The sequence below is a fragment of the Carassius gibelio genome, chromosome A15 (assembly GCF_023724105.1).
Source record: "Carassius gibelio isolate Cgi1373 ecotype wild population from Czech Republic chromosome A15, carGib1.2-hapl.c, whole genome shotgun sequence".
NCBI lineage: Eukaryota > Metazoa > Chordata > Actinopteri > Cypriniformes > Cyprinidae > Carassius > Carassius gibelio.
The window spans coordinates 8904780-8920556 of NC_068385.1; the positions used below are offsets into that span (position 1 = coordinate 8904780).

The following is a 15777-nucleotide window of genomic DNA, read 5'->3' on the forward strand; positions in this document are numbered from 1 at the left end:
TTATAATCACAATTTTGCAAACTATTTTGACTTTGTTAAAATGTTTGTAATAAAGCCTAAAAGAGTTTTAGGAAGCTCATTAGATGTGATGTTTATAGTGTAGTTCGTTTATTGTGTACGTTTAGCTTTATACTTCTGGTGATTGAATTTAGGCTTCAAAATGCATAAAGTTGCATTGATTTGTGAAGATTGTTTTTTGTCACGGTATTAAATAATGCACGCACTGCAAAAAATGAGTCTTCCTTGATATTTGTTTTTAATACTGATGTCTAAACATCCTTAAAAAAAACATACATTTAAAACTTATTTTTTCTTTGAAATAAGTTGATTTTCTCAGCTCATTGGCAGATATTTGGTCTTGTTCTAATCATAAGCTCACTTTATTTTAATCAATTTCTTATAAAACAAGAAAAGATTATCTTATGCCAGTAAATGCAGGTTGATTTGAGAATCTTTAGACAAGACAAAAACACTTTTTTTGCATGAGAAGGGACAATAAAAGTTATTTCCATATTCTAGTGATTGGGAGCAGAGATATTCAAGCTACAAGCTTAATTCTTTGTAAAATGAATTTAAAAGTAATGGAGATCTGTTGGAAATTTTGCTAATGCAATACATTTACATTTAGAGACCATGTTGACATATTGTGCTCCATTCAGTTTATTGCTCACATTTTCTTTCCTTGGTCTTAAGAAGCTCTTAAAGTCTTACATTTGTCTTCATCAAACCTGCAGAAACCTGTGAAGTCAAAATGAACGTATTTTAGTGGGCGTCCCCTTACCAGAGAGAAACATGCTTCTTTTATGACAACAAACATTTTAAAACTTTGTTTATTCATCATAATTAATAAATATGCAAATACAAACAATATTCATAATATCCAAAATACTGAAAGAAAATAGCCATAAAATATTATATACCAGCAAACAGACTGACAACATCAGGTGCAACAGAAATGGGTGGGTTTATGTTGATGAGCATCCGAAACTCCACCTCCACAAGCAAGCCCCACCCACAAGGCAAATCTCCAGTCAGATTAATCACAACAGTCCTGCTGATCGGCTGGGATTTGAGTGTCATTTTGAAGGATTGTTAGGATGGCATGTGCAATTTGTTGTGAAGCGTGGTGTGTTTTTTATTGTGGTCACAACATGTGATTGTACTCACATTTATTTACAAGTGTGATGATGTACGAGTCTTGGATATTTTGCACCAAGTCAAATATGCAAACAAAAATAAAACAAACATTCCCGTGAGAAAATCAGTCAATGGGAAATCCAAACATCCGCAGCAGCTGAAATTCATTCTCCTTTTATCCATTATCAGTTTTTGTCTTGATATCTTTCATCTTCAGAGCCACTTACTCCCAAACTGTTCTCGAGCCCTTTTTGTTCTGGACCCCTCCTCGGTTTCATACATCGATTGTTTTTTGCAATCCACTGGTGTCCCGTTGTGTATTTGAGATGGACTGATCTCAAGATATGTGTGAACACTGAGGGAAGGAGGTATCAGTGTCTCCAGTTTTTCTTTTTCTCCACCATTTTTGCCATTTCTTCTTTTTCCATGAAGTCCTCTGTAAAGCAAAGGTGCAAACAAATTCAATTGTAAGTTGTACCGGATTTATTTAATATCCTAAATAAACTGTGTTTAGCACCAGAACTTACCTATGCATTCAGGACAGCATTTTCCTTCTCTCCGAATGGGGTTACTGCAACTCAACAATGGGCACTGCTTTTTCTGGCACTTTGTGACGCCATGCTGTAATGACGAGAATTTAAGTTAATTATGATAATAGTTTGAGGCAAGAAACTACAAGCAAAACATAATTTACAAAATACACTTTAAGTGATCATTTTATTGCATCTGATCTATTTGCGTCATAGATTTAAATTCCAGTATATATCTTTACAAGTTTGTTTCTCAACTCCAGCAGCACTTAAATACACCAAAACATAATTATCTGAATGTTTTTTACTGATGGGTTTGTTCATATGTCATTCACACAGAACTATAGGCCTTTTTATTCCCAAAAATGTGGTGGGCACATTTAAAGATACATACACCAACACTTAGAGTTTTATTCCCATCTATATTCTGAAGGTTTTTATAGAGGGGTTTGTTCATATGTCATTCACACAGAATTATAGACCCTTTTATTACCCAAACTGTGGTGAAAATGCATATTTTTAAAGGTAGTACATTTTTTTCTCCATTTCAGCAGGGCTTACATTCACCAAAATTTAGAGTTTTATTCCCATCTGTATTCTGAAGGTTTTTATAGAGGGGTTTGTTCATATGTCATTCACACACAATTATAGAGCATTTTATTACCCAAACTTTGGTTAAAATGCATATTTTTAAAGGGAGAAATTTTTTTTTTCCATTTTAGCAGCACTTACATACACCAACACTTAGAGTTTTATTCCCATCTATATTCTGAAGGTTTTTATAGAGGGGTTTGTTCATATGTTATTCACACACAATTATAGAGCTTTTTATTCCCAAAAACGTGGTAAAAATGCATATTTTTAAAGGCAGTTCGTTTTTTTTTCTCCATTTCAGCAGGGCTTATATTCACCAAAACTTAGGGTTTTATTCCCATCTATATTCTGAAGGTTTTTACTGTGGGGTTTGTTCATATATCACTCACACTGATTTATATAACATTTTATTCCTAAAAAACATGTTAAAAAGTGTTTTTTTGCTGATTTTGGATAAAAGGAGAAATCCAAAATCTTTAATACTTTTTTCATCTTTAATATTTTGCCTGCTTTAAATCTTTAATGTGTCAAAAAAAATCAAACAGACATTTTGAGCCTGACTTATAAAGTGTTCAGATATATACTTATGCAAATTAGTGCATATTTAATTCGATAATGCCTTATTTGCATAAATTCCAGAAAATGTTTGCACTTCTTAATGTAATCAATAACTAGCGAACTATGGTGAAATATGTTATTCTACTTATCTAATGAATCATGTTTTAAAATCTCAAAATGTTCTTAAAAGGAATTTGAATTAAAGCAAAGAAAAGAAAAAAACTCACATCACACCAGCAGGTAATGCACTTCATTTCTCCCACCAGTGGGACACGAGGGTGCCAGTGTTCACTATTCTGGTAGTAGTTATCGCCAAACTTGCAGTGCCGTGTCCCGTCTGCCTGCATCATTTCATCGTCCTCCAGAGGGGGTGTGTCTTCCGCAGGACACTCCTTACAGCAGTCTGAAGGGTTGCGTCTGATTGGTCGGCTGCAGGTGAGAGGCGGGCACGTCAGCTTCTCGCAGTGCACTTCTCCTGTGGAGCCCTGAGATGGGCAAAACAACAAGGTTAACTATGAATATTCATGTCTGTGTACAAATCTTGTATTTATTTTTATAGCAAAAACATAAAATAATGTGTATTGTAATGTTTGTTAACATACCTTGCAGGTACACACGGCACACTTAATGTAGCCGAATGGCGGGACGAACGGATGCCATGTTGTACCAGGTGCATGCATTTTCTGATCACCTTCGAAATAACAGCCTGAAACAACAAATAAACATGTTAATATACAGCTGTGCATTTACGATAATAATTGCGATGAATCGTATGTAAATTACCATTAAATGTTAACTCACCTTCTGGATCTTCCTCAACTTTTTCTACTGCTGACGTCTGTTTGGATTCTTTCTTTTCTGTTTACAGAAATCAAGCAAATTGTTAAATCTACCTCAGATTTTATTGGACGCAGTAAATATAAAACATATTTTTTTATACCTCCTTAAACAAGATACATTTACTTGAGAAGTTAAATTGCATAAGATATTGCAAGAACATGCATGCATTTCTTACCCTATTATTTTTTCAACTAGCCATTTTTCATTTTAAGCCATTTTAAGGATGTTTACATATACTGAAAAATATTTTTATGTCTAAAATCTGAATAATTCAACACATGCATGTGCTACTTTTAAATGAACATGACAAATATTTTTTCAATTATATTAATTGTATTAATTTCTCACCATCACAGATGGGACAGCACTGGTCTTCAGGCTGGATGGTGTGAGGACATGAGAGCGCAGGACAGATCACAGGATCACAGATCACTGTCTTCTTCTACAAGGATTCGAACGGATCATGCAAAATTAATCTCAGTCGCAGAAATGATTCAGAAATCAAAGCTCCAGCAGCGTGTGTGTGTGTGTTACCTGGCAGATGCAGGTAAAGCAGGTGTTGTACTGCGGTGTCCACTGAGACCCATGTGCATGATGTTCTCCCTCAAAGAAGCACGTGTGCGGGTCTTTCCTCAGCTCGGCCGGGTCACGGACAAACACCAGTTCATCAAACTCTGCCTCCTCGACCACCTCACCACGGGAACCCAACTCACAGCTGTTGGGAACGTGAATCTGGACAACAAAGATATCCATTAAATACAAAGGTTTAACATATATATTACTTGTATTTAATTCAGTTTTGAATTTAAAGTACTCTATTAGCATGATTGTGTTTACATACAATTTTGTGAAAGCATTATACAATAAACAAGCAGACAAAATTATAAAAATAAAAGTTAAAGACTAGTATTAAAATTACGTTTTAAAGGATATATAAAAATATATATTTTTTAAATATCAAAAACAATGTTACATATATTTCTTTAAATTACAGTGCATTGATATATATATATATATAATACATTTTAAATTATATTAAAATTTAATATTTAAGAGTATGTAAGAGATACAATATTTATGAAATAATACAAATCTAAAATGTAATTCATTTTCATATATAGGTACATTTATAAAAAATAATTTTTTTTATTATACATATGTATATTATTATGTTTATTAAATGAATAATAAATGCATTATACAATAAAAAAGCAGACAAAAATATACAAATAAAAGTAAAAGATTAGTATTAAAATAAGATTCTAAATAATATATAAAAACATATATATATATATATATATATATATATATATATATATATATATATATATATATATATATATATATATATATATATATATATATATACACAGTATATATATATTACATTTTAAGATTTCTAAAAAGTTATGCAAATATATAAGATCAAAGTCTTAAAGGTTAAGCAGCCAAAAATTGCAAATATAAACTTTCCAGGTGGAAAGCAAAATTACTGTTGAAATGTTTAAAGTATGGAGGTGTTTTTTGTACTCACCCGTCCTCGTATTTCTCCTCTTGGATTCATTTTGGTGCTGACCTGAATATAAGCAGTGCCTTCGTCCAAATGCCTCAATAACTCAACACTAATATCTTTCAACACACCCTGCGCCTGGAAGAGACAGTTTGTGTAAATTTGTGCAAACAGGACGAGATGAGCTCTTAATGTTAAAGCAGAATTGAATGCATTTAACCTACAAATACTGAATGCAGTTCAGGCTTCAGCTCATTTTGGAAATCGCCAGCTTTGTTTTATAAACAAATCCTTTAAAGCATTTTAATAAATAACAGCAGAATCGTGTTTGTCCGTCTCTGGCACGACTTTGCCGGAGCAGCCAAAGAAAACATGCTTTTGTTGTGCTGCAATCACGCAGTTTACATTTTCTCCGGGTGTAAACGATGCCAAATTATGCTGAACTTCGAGTCTCTTGACTTGTTTACCTGTTGACCGTAGAAGCCAGTCAGAAGTCTCTTGTGATTGGTGGACGAGTCGTCCATCTCGCCGATCTCGGCCAATCCGTGCAGGTGGGCGTTGACGGAGGTGTCTTCGCTATTACTGAGGCCGTTGATGACGATCTCGTAATGCAGATGACACTGTTCGTCCACCGAGACCCAGGCGTGACCCGCTGCACCCGTACGGACCGGAGGAGACACAAACTGACCCGCCAGAGGAACCGGAAGCTCTGCGGATGAAATTTTGTTGTTAATTAATAATCAAATTATTATCCAAATTTAACGTTTCAATAAAAAAAATATTTGTGTGTGTGGAATATCTAAAATAAATAAATATTAATACATCTATTAATATTGCAAGCTATATATATATATATAAGTATATATATATGTACACACACACACACAACAAGTATGCTTAAATGTGCGGGTGTGTGTGTGTATATATATATATATATATATATGAAGCATGCTTAAAAAATAAATTAATTTATATGAAATATATTTTTAATAACAAATCTAAAATAAATACATATTAATACAATTATAATTATTGTAATATATATATATGTGTGTGTGTGTGTAAAATATCTAAAATGTAAGAGATAATATACATATATTAGTACATTTATACAAAAAAACTACAATTTACTATACATTTTATGTTTATTAAATAATTTAGTTTTTAATGTAAATTAATATAAATAATATTCATAAATAATATATAATAAAATAATTAAAATAAATATATAAAATATATAAGTGTGTGTATATATATATATATATATACACACATTTTTGTAAATTTGTTCATATATATATATACACACAAACACATATGTACAGTATTTGTATATTTAGAATAAATTTACAAATAAATATTATTATAAATTTAGGACTTGTGTTCTAAAGAATAGATTACATTTTATTGTGTTTATTGTAAATTATTTCTCTCTCACCGTTTCGGCGTGCGTCCAGTCCGTTGTAAGGCAGCATTCGTATCTGTCCACGCAGTTCGCTCTCTTGCTGCTCGGCCGTGGCGATGTTAACGAACAGTTCGTTCTGCAGAAGCATGTGGATGTGTCTGGCCTCGACGCGACCACAGCTTCCCATCGCTCGCCCGCCGCCGCGCTCGCCCGCTGCCGAGAAATCTGCGGTGATGTCGTACAGCACGCTGCGTTTACTGCGCCGCCGCGGCTTCATCTCGATCGTCACACCGACCACCGCGCTGCTCAAACCCGCCACCAGGACCTGCTCGAGAACATCAGAACGGTCAATTGACGGAAAGAGCTAAGTGATCGAGAAATTAGGGAACAGAAGGGAGTCGTTACCTGGAAGTCGAGCGAGCCGTTGTGATGGAGGGTGAAGACGGCTGACCCGACGCCGCCCGTTTTCCCAGGAGTCAGAGCCGAACCACTGGACATCACGCTCTGAAGAGCTGAGAGACACATTCACATCATTGTTTTTAGAAATAATATATAATCAAAATATATAGTCAAATAGATCTGATCCCAAAGGTCTTAAAGTTACAGCAGCGAAGAAGTTGATTTTGTGTATAAAACCTCAACCAAAATAATATGTGAACTTGAAATTCGAATTTACATATTTTACCAAAATGATTTGTGAAATAAAACAATTTGAGGTAAATGTTTTATAGCTATTTTTTTATTTACCTTGACACCTTGACTAACATTGTATTTTAACATTGATGTATATTACCCCTATTAACATAATTACCCAAAATGATTTTTGTTAATCAAATAGCTTCATACATTTATTTATTTATTTATTTTAATTGTATTTTTTTTTTGTAGTTAGAAAGGTGGTGAAAATTAAATTTGTATTGTTTTGGTGCATAAATCCTTGCCTAAGATTATAATTATAACTTAGATGTAAATTTCCTTGCGTTCACATGATTTCTCAAAATAAACATTTTGATGTAAATATGTTTTTTTTACTTGTATTTTTTGTACGTATACAGTGAAAAACTTAATTTTTTATTGTTTTTGTGCATGAAACCTTGACTTAGAGTAAATTTTAACTCTAAATATCCTTGAATTGACAAAATTTCACAGAAACAAAATGTTTGAAATAAATACGTTAATTGTAGTTAATTGTATTTTTTTGTAGTTAGAAAGAATAATTTGTATTGTTTTGGTACATTAGACTTTGACTAACGTATTTACAATATTTCTTGAAATAAAACATGTTTTTGTAGTTACTTGTAGTTTTTCATTGCTAGAAATATAGTAGAAAAAAACTAAAACCTTGACTTGCATTACATTTGAAACTATTTAGAAATGAATAGAATGATAAATGCTGATAATATGATCTCTTTAAATAACTTGTATTTGAGAACCAGGGTAAACTAAACCAAACAGAGGGTTTTGTGTGCGATTAAAGGTCCAGAGGGACTCAAACAATCAGCCAGAGAAACACAGTCAAACACACATGAATTCATGCAGGGTCAAAGGTCACGGCTGGAGTGACATCATCCCCCGGAGATGAGGGAAATTAGCTGACGTGCAGGTAAATAGAGAACGCTTCGATGCAGAAAGAAAGAAAGGACGGTCGACGAAGGCCGAGGACTAAACAGAGAGCAAAAGTGGCGCAGGATCGTTTAGGTTTGAATTCTTCACACATAACGTCAAGCTGTTCACAGTGCAGCTGGAGTCAGACAGCAGACGGAGCGCCAGCACAGCGTGACCTTGGCAGCGCTGCCAGCGTGTGTGTGTGTGTGTGTGTGAGGCCTCACACAGACATAGGAGTCACACACACACACAAACTCTTGACTAACATACGGAATGACCAAGAAACTAATCCTAAAGCATTTGACCTCTAACCCCTTGACGGCACTGCCGCACATTCCTGAGCTCTTCGCGATCGAGATTGTAATTATGAACTCAGTACGAAGAGAAATTTCATTCTGGCACGAGAAATACCCAGGATTATTTATGCATGAGACAAAGATGAAATATAACACGGCGTAAATCACGGGATAAAAACAGCCCCAGCAGACAGACGGATGTAGTTACTGATCTAATGTGAGATCACACTGAAGTCTGGTGTCATTTAGTTCAGCTCTGAGCTCACTGCACAACATCGTGTCACTGAAAGATGATTAAACTAGCCAACACACAGAAGTGAAATATGTTTGTTCTAAAATATTTGCAGTAACACTTCCTGTTAATGTTTTTTCATATTTAACAGTACAAATTAAGTTGATTTATGTATTAAGGGGGTGATTTAATGAAATGTTTTTAAATGATTGGTGTGTATATGTTGGGAGAAAATTGTTAGCCTGAATGCAATATAAGTCGCTTTGGATAAAAGCGTATGCTAAATGCATAAATTTAATTAAAAAAAAAAAAAAATAATAATATATATATATATATATATATATATATATATATATATATAAATCAGAAAAAATAAAAAAATATTAAGAAATGACATGGCTCTTTAAGCTGATTTATGGATTAATTGTTTTGTCTTATACCTGTAGTTTTTAATTAATCATCATTGTCTTATTAGATAGTATTATATCAAATAAATAAATATTAATACATAAAATATATAGAATTTAAATCAGACACAAATAAATATCTATAAAAAGAATACTGCAAAGACTTTCATATCTCTGTTAGCTGATTTACTTGTATTTTTAAAAAATCTGTATTTTGTTTTAACAACGTAGTATTATAACAAATGAATAAATATGAATACATTTTAATACCATAACTTTTTCATTAAAATAAATATAATTTGAAAAACAAAAACTAATATTAATACGTTTTAACACAATAAAATATTATACATTTATTATAATACAAATAAATAAATATTAACACATCTGTCAGCACAGGAGGGAAACTCTGCAACTCTATTTTCATGGCTCTTTAAGCTGATTTATGTATCAATGGGTGATTTATGAGGTGATTGTTAGCGACTGGCTGCACTTACTGTCACATGATCTCTTGCCAGAAATGAATCCGGAGACCTGACGAGAGTTTTGACCTTCTGTTTCCACCGAGATCTGCAGCTGTCCGCGAGACAACCAGAAGAGTTCACGGCTGTTCAGATCGGCCAGGACTTCAGCCAAGTCAGAGTCCTACAGACACACATCAGAAAACATGCTTCGTTAATATTCATTTCGATCAGTATATGGATGTATATGTGTGTGATTTAACTCACGTCTGCAGAGATGTTTGCTTGTATTTCTCTCAGCAGATGCTGTCGGTACAGCAGTTTCACTCGGACTGGCACCTTTACAGAAGCTGAAACAAAATTATTTGAAAAAATAAATATAAATATGCATTAAAAAAATTATACAGATATATATATATATATTTTTTTAATGCATATTTTAATTAAATAATTTTTTTTTTTTTGCACTCACAGCTCCCATGAGGAACGAGTCCCTGCAGGATCAGGATGAAATGCAGATTGTTTTCCGTGTCACTGAGCGTCAACATGGCGATTCCTCCCATCCCAGAATGCACCTCGTCAGACGTCAGGATCGCGCTGAAGGTTTCTGTCGGACAAACCACAGGAAATGAGCCTAAAGGTTTAGACACATCAGACTATGAACGGGATTGGAGGTAAGGTTCGGCACGCACCTGCGAACAGCGCTCGGTGTTTGATGATTTTGCCCTGAATCTCCTCCTTCTTGTTGTCAGCGGTTGTCATGGAAACATGCAGCTGCTCCGCCTCCAGCTGACGCAGGTGAGACTTCGGCAGGTTCCTCCAAACTCCACAGATCTAAACATTAAACACATTTTAATATTTTCTGTTTTCATTTTCATTTTAGATTAATTTTGTGACTTTATTATTAATTAGTTTTTTCTTTGTTTTTATTTGATTTTATTTATTTATTTATTTTTTAAAAAAATTACGATTTTTATTTTACATTTCTTAAACACATTTAAAATTTTTATTTTACATTTCTTAAACACATTTAAAAATTTTATTTTACATTTCTTAAACATTTTAAATTTAGTTGAATTTTGTGTTTTTGTAAAAAAAAAATCAGTTTTTATTATACATTTATTTAACATATTTTAATATTTTCTGTTTTAATTTTAGTTGAATGTTGAGTTTTTGTTATTAATTTTATTCTTAAATTTTTACTTTATTAAAATTGTATTCATTTTTATTATTGTTATTTTATATTTATTCAACATGTTTTTAACATTTTCTGTTTCAATTTCTTTTTAGTTGAATTTTGTGTTTTTGTAATTAATTTATTTCTTCATTTTATTTTGTTACTTTTTTAATTTTTATTATTTTTATTTAACATTTATTAAACACGTTTTGATATTTGTTTTATCTTTTTAGTTGAATTTTTTGTTTTTATTATGAATTTGTTTTTCCTTTTCTTTTTCTTAATTTTTATTTTATATTTATTAAACACTCTTTAATATTTTTAATATTTTTATTTTAATATTTTTCACTTTAGTAGAATTTTGTGTTTTTGTTAAAACATTTTTTAGCTTTTTTGTTTTTATTATACATTTATTTAACATATTTTAATATTTTCTGTTTTCATTTTAATTTTAGTTGAATGTTGTGTTTTTGTTTTTATTTATTTTTTATTTATTTTTTTTATTTAAATTTTCTTCATTTTTATTATTTTTATTTAACATTTATTAAACACCTTTTAATTTTATTTTTAGTTGAATTGTGTTTTTATTATGAATTTGTTTTTTTCTTTTCTTTACTTTTTCTTAATTTTTATTTTATATTTATTAAACACTTTTTAATATTTAATTTTTGTATTTGTTATTTTTTCTACATTTGTATTTTATTTTATTTTTCTTATTTTTATTTTACATTTACTAAACACTGTAATATTTTCTCTTTTCATTTTGGTTGAATTTCGTGTTTTCGTTATTATTTAGTTTTTTAGTTTTATTTTATATTTTAATATTTTATTCTTATTATTTATTCTTATTTTCTTTATAATTTTTTATGTTAATTTTTATGTTTTTCCATGTAAATAGCTAAATATTATTTCAATGGCTTTAGTCAATGATAATAACTCACCATGTCTGTATCCGCCTGTGGTACTCTGAACTCAAACGCTGTGTTTCCATCAGAGTCCAGGAACGTGATGAGGCTCGGCCTGTTCATCCTAAGAGACAAACACATGTGTAAAGCGAGTGATGGAGGAATAGGGTGGTGTTTAACATCACATCTGCTCTGGCGTGTGACTTACCTCTGGAACGTGATAGAGAAGGTCAGGCTCGTTCGAGCGAGTGTAAATCGTGCCCGTGCGACGCCGCTGGAGCTCGGCAGCCACGAGTCTGTCACGCCCGTGAGTACAGCCACAAAATCTGCTCAGCAATAAATCAGGTTAATTATACTGTCGGTTTGACCCGGATGAAATGCATAAACATTTCTAAACAATGCATAGTTTTTAGTAAGGGAACGAAACTTTGCAAATGCTTAAAGACCTTCAAAATACACATTATTTGTGTTTTTCAGATTTTTTATAATTATGTTTTAAGAGATATAACCATTTAAATAAACTTTTTGCGGCCGGGTCATTTTTGACCCGGGTATGTATAAGTATTAAAATATTTTTTGTTAAATGATCTATAAAGTTATATTAGTGTCAAAAACTTTTGTAAAATGCATTTACTGTAATGTGCCTTTACTCTCTCACACTTTTGGGACTGAATTTTGTTAATAAACACGAATATGTGCGGCTATTGACGAATCACTGCAGCATGTAAAATTTTGCATTATAGTTTTTTTCAGTATGGTTCATGTGTAATTTGATATTTCAAAGAATTGTTCAATTTTTTAATTGCATAAACATCTGTAAATGCAGTAATAGCATGGTAACATTCAAAAACCATTCATGAGAAGTTGCTGATTTTAGTTTTAGTTGACAGATTTTGAATGCATTATGAGGAGAGTCTTGAGTCTCACCGGCGGCGCTGTCTCGGTTGCTGTTCTCCTCAGAGCTGATGTAGGATCTGTCGTTGTAAGACTTGTGCAGGTCGTCATCTTTCTCCTGGAAGAACTCAAACAGAGACTCCGCCTCCTTTTTCCCTGAGTTGCCTGTAACCACGAAAACCGAAATGCATGATGTCAGAAAAATCGTAGTACGCACAATGGAGCCAATGTTCTACACGGACTGGCATCCATAAACATGAGTGCAATTATGCCAAACCAGATCATCTGTCCACACTTGCTGCTATTTGTCTGCGAGAAACAGCGCTGGCCAAAACCTTCCATCATTCCCTCACAATTTTTCCCGTATAGCAGTGTGACCCCATTCCAAAAATGCTGGACTGTGTTTCCATTTGTTCACCATTTGCAGAAACACACTCACACACTCACACGTCTGCATCTGTGCGTTACCTTTTGGGCATGTTTTGCAGCAGTGTCCTGGAAGCAAGACGGGATCGTCGCAGGTCGGATCGGGACAGTCCTGTTTCATATTCCTGCAGCTCACCTTCCCAAACACCTTCCCTCGCCGGCTCCTCTGCTGCTCGGAGAGAGAGAGAGAAACTTTTTTTTTTTTTGCATTCAGGTGGGTGCATTTATTTATACTACTACAGACCAGCTTTACAGAAATAAACAGCAAAATTCAACAATTATGAAACTAATTTGATTCAGCTATAAGCAACTCTACAGAAGACAATGGAGTCATTATTCAGCTAAATTCAGTTCGGAGTTGATTCGGTTTAGTTCTACAAGTGTTGCATCCTATTTGGCCAAAAAAAAAAAAAAATAAAATAAAAAAAAAGTATTATAAAATTAAAAAGTCATATTTAGAAAATATTTTAAAATGGGTATTTAAAATATGTTGCATGCCAATTTAAAATTAAAATATTTATATAAAATGTAAAAGTAATATTTAAAAAAATAATAGTATTTACAATTAATATTTTAAATAATATAACATTTAAAATTAATGTAGCATCCTATGTTATTTTTTTATGAAAATATAAAAAATATATATTAAATATAAATTAATAAAATCCATATAAAATTATATAAAAATGTAAAAATTTATGTTGTACCCCATATGACAACAAACAAATTCAAAATAAACAAAAATATATTAAAATATAAAAAGTTAATATAAATATATAAAAAATTGGTATAAAATTGAATAAAATGAAAAAATATATATATGTTTATGTAAATATTTTTACACACACACGCACACACACACATATATATATATATATATAAATGTTTTTTTTTTTTTTTTTTTTTTTTTTTTTGCTTTAAACAAAATCTGAGTTCATTCTGTAAAGCAACTTTACAGAAGACAATAGAGTCATTATTCAGATTCAGTGTTGATTGGATTCGGTTCAGTGACTGTCGATGTTGCAATGCAGTGTGTGTTTGACGTCTTACCGGCTCGCAGTGACACATAACGCAGTGCATCACACCGAACGGCTCTCCGAGATCTGGATGCCACGTGTCTTCCAGCGAATAAAAGCGGCCACCGAAAGAGCAACCTGATTGAGACAATAAACAAGAGCAGCATGAAGAGACCCCCAGACGTTTACTGAGACCCCGAGGACGGGGAATGTGTACAAATCAGCTTCAGATGGCCCATACTGAGCCAAACCTTCAAGAACACCAACTAAAACGAGCAGCCAACGAAATCACATTCAGCACTGGTAACCAAAACATCTCCACTGCTTTGTTTTGAAGAGAGAATGAGAGATTCAAGTAAATCTGCCGTTTATTGCATCTGGAACGAGCTCAGTGATCATCAGTTGCAGGTCACGTCCTCCCTTTATAAAGCAAGACTATTAAACAATTTATTGTTAAGCTAAACACTTTCAAAGACACGCACGTAAACGGTCACAAACGGAGGTGGATCATAATAAATGCCTTTGACCGCTGCGTGTGCCATTGCATCAGATCTCTGTGCTTTATCCGGCTCTTTTGGAGATTATTACAGTTCTTTAAAACAACAAATGCATTGATGGTTTTTCTGAAGACCTGGAAAATAAAGTGTTTCGGGGCTTTTGGATCTAAATGCATCCTAATTATTATCAAAAGAAGAGTTTTTCTTCATATGCACACGTTAGAACTGAAAAATAAAAAATGTTTGAATTGGAATCGAAATGGTTTTATTGCATCTGGTGCTTTAAAGAGTTGAAGATCCAATAATGGACCGTCAAGATTAAAGCATTAAATCATCAGATGCATTGATGGTTCTGTATGGATGGAGTTATTTGTGGAGATTTTTGGCTATAAATACACAAGAACCAGTTTTTTCTTCAAATGCACTCATTATAACCAAAAATAAAGGTTCTGGTTGGAATCCAATTTGGTTTTATTGCATCTAGTGCTTTTAAAAAGAGTTAAAGATCGAGTACTGAAACATCAAATTAAAGCATTAAATCATCAGATGCATTGATGGTTTTCTAAAGAACTAGAAGATGGAGTTATTTTGGCTCTAACTGAGACCTCATTCTGATCAAAAGAAGAGTTTTTCTTCATATGCATTGATTTGAACCAAAAACAAAGGTTCAAATTGGACTCCAAATGCATCTGGTGCTTTAAAGAGTTGAAGATCCAAAAATGAAACCTCAAAGTTAGTGATATATCGCAGCAACTCAACAACGCTTCTGGATGAAGAGCATGTACTGATATGGCTCTTTGGAGATTAAAACGCTTACCGGATAAGCCTTTAGAGATCATGGGTTCCCTCTCGGGTTGGATGGGTAACGCGGGGGTCTTGAGTCTCGAGCCCAAAGCCGACGCGAGGAACGCGCAGCACAGAATGCACAGAGCTCGCGACGCCTCCATCCTCAGAAACTCGCCAAAACGCGACTCAGCGCTGACAGAGACGACGAAACCAAATAAACAGAGTGAGGTTCTCCCCGGTGTGTCTCAGCGAGTGTGAGTCGTGCTCCTGACGCTGGTGTCTGATGTCGCGTCGCGTCTGCGGCTCCCGGTTTTATCCGGTGCTCGTGAGGCGGGTCGGAGGGGGCGGGTCCTCAGATGCCCTAAAACTTCATCTGCGAATATCAGCTGTTTAATACACATCCACAAACACATGAATGATCTGAATCACTTTACACAGCCCTCGCTCGTTTATTCTCTGTCTGGCGTCTTTTCCCTTCGTCCAATCAAGCGCTTAGTTTCT

At 33.3% G+C, this 15777-nt stretch overlaps 1 protein-coding gene across 1 annotated transcript; it reads right to left on the reverse strand.

Moving 5' to 3' along the window:
- Window positions 1-813: 813 nt before the first annotated feature.
- LOC128029547 (chordin) lies at window positions 814-15574 on the reverse strand. Its single transcript, XM_052617391.1, has 21 exons — window positions 15308-15574; window positions 14028-14131; window positions 13020-13146; window positions 12585-12716; window positions 11866-11983; window positions 11694-11781; window positions 10268-10409; window positions 10048-10182; window positions 9843-9925; window positions 9612-9759; window positions 6980-7086; window positions 6608-6899; window positions 5637-5878; window positions 5194-5307; window positions 4194-4391; window positions 4008-4101; window positions 3621-3677; window positions 3422-3525; window positions 3047-3304; window positions 1665-1758; window positions 814-1573 (listed from the first exon to the last, which is right to left on the reverse strand). Exons 1-21 carry the CDS (start codon window positions 15435-15437, stop codon window positions 1509-1511), a joined length of 2832 nt encoding a protein of 943 aa, XP_052473351.1. The 5' UTR covers window positions 15438-15574; the 3' UTR covers window positions 814-1508.
- Between the last annotated feature and the right edge of the window lie 203 nt (window positions 15575-15777).

What these genes read in the sequence shown, in the direction of transcription:
- LOC128029547 (XM_052617391.1), bottom strand. Translation starts at nt 15,437, where the DNA reads ATGGAGGCGTCGCGAGCTCTGTGCATTCTGTGCTGCGCGTTCCTCGCG. An exon ending in GTGCTGTCCCATCTGTGATG is followed by an intron (nt 3,678 to 4,007) that starts GTGAGAAATTAA and finishes TTCTGTAAACAG; the next exon opens with AAAAGAAAGAATCCAAACAG. An exon ending in ATGCTGTCCTGAATGCATAG is followed by an intron (nt 1,574 to 1,664) that starts GTAAGTTCTGGT and finishes TTTGCTTTACAG; the next exon opens with AGGACTTCATGGAAAAAGAA.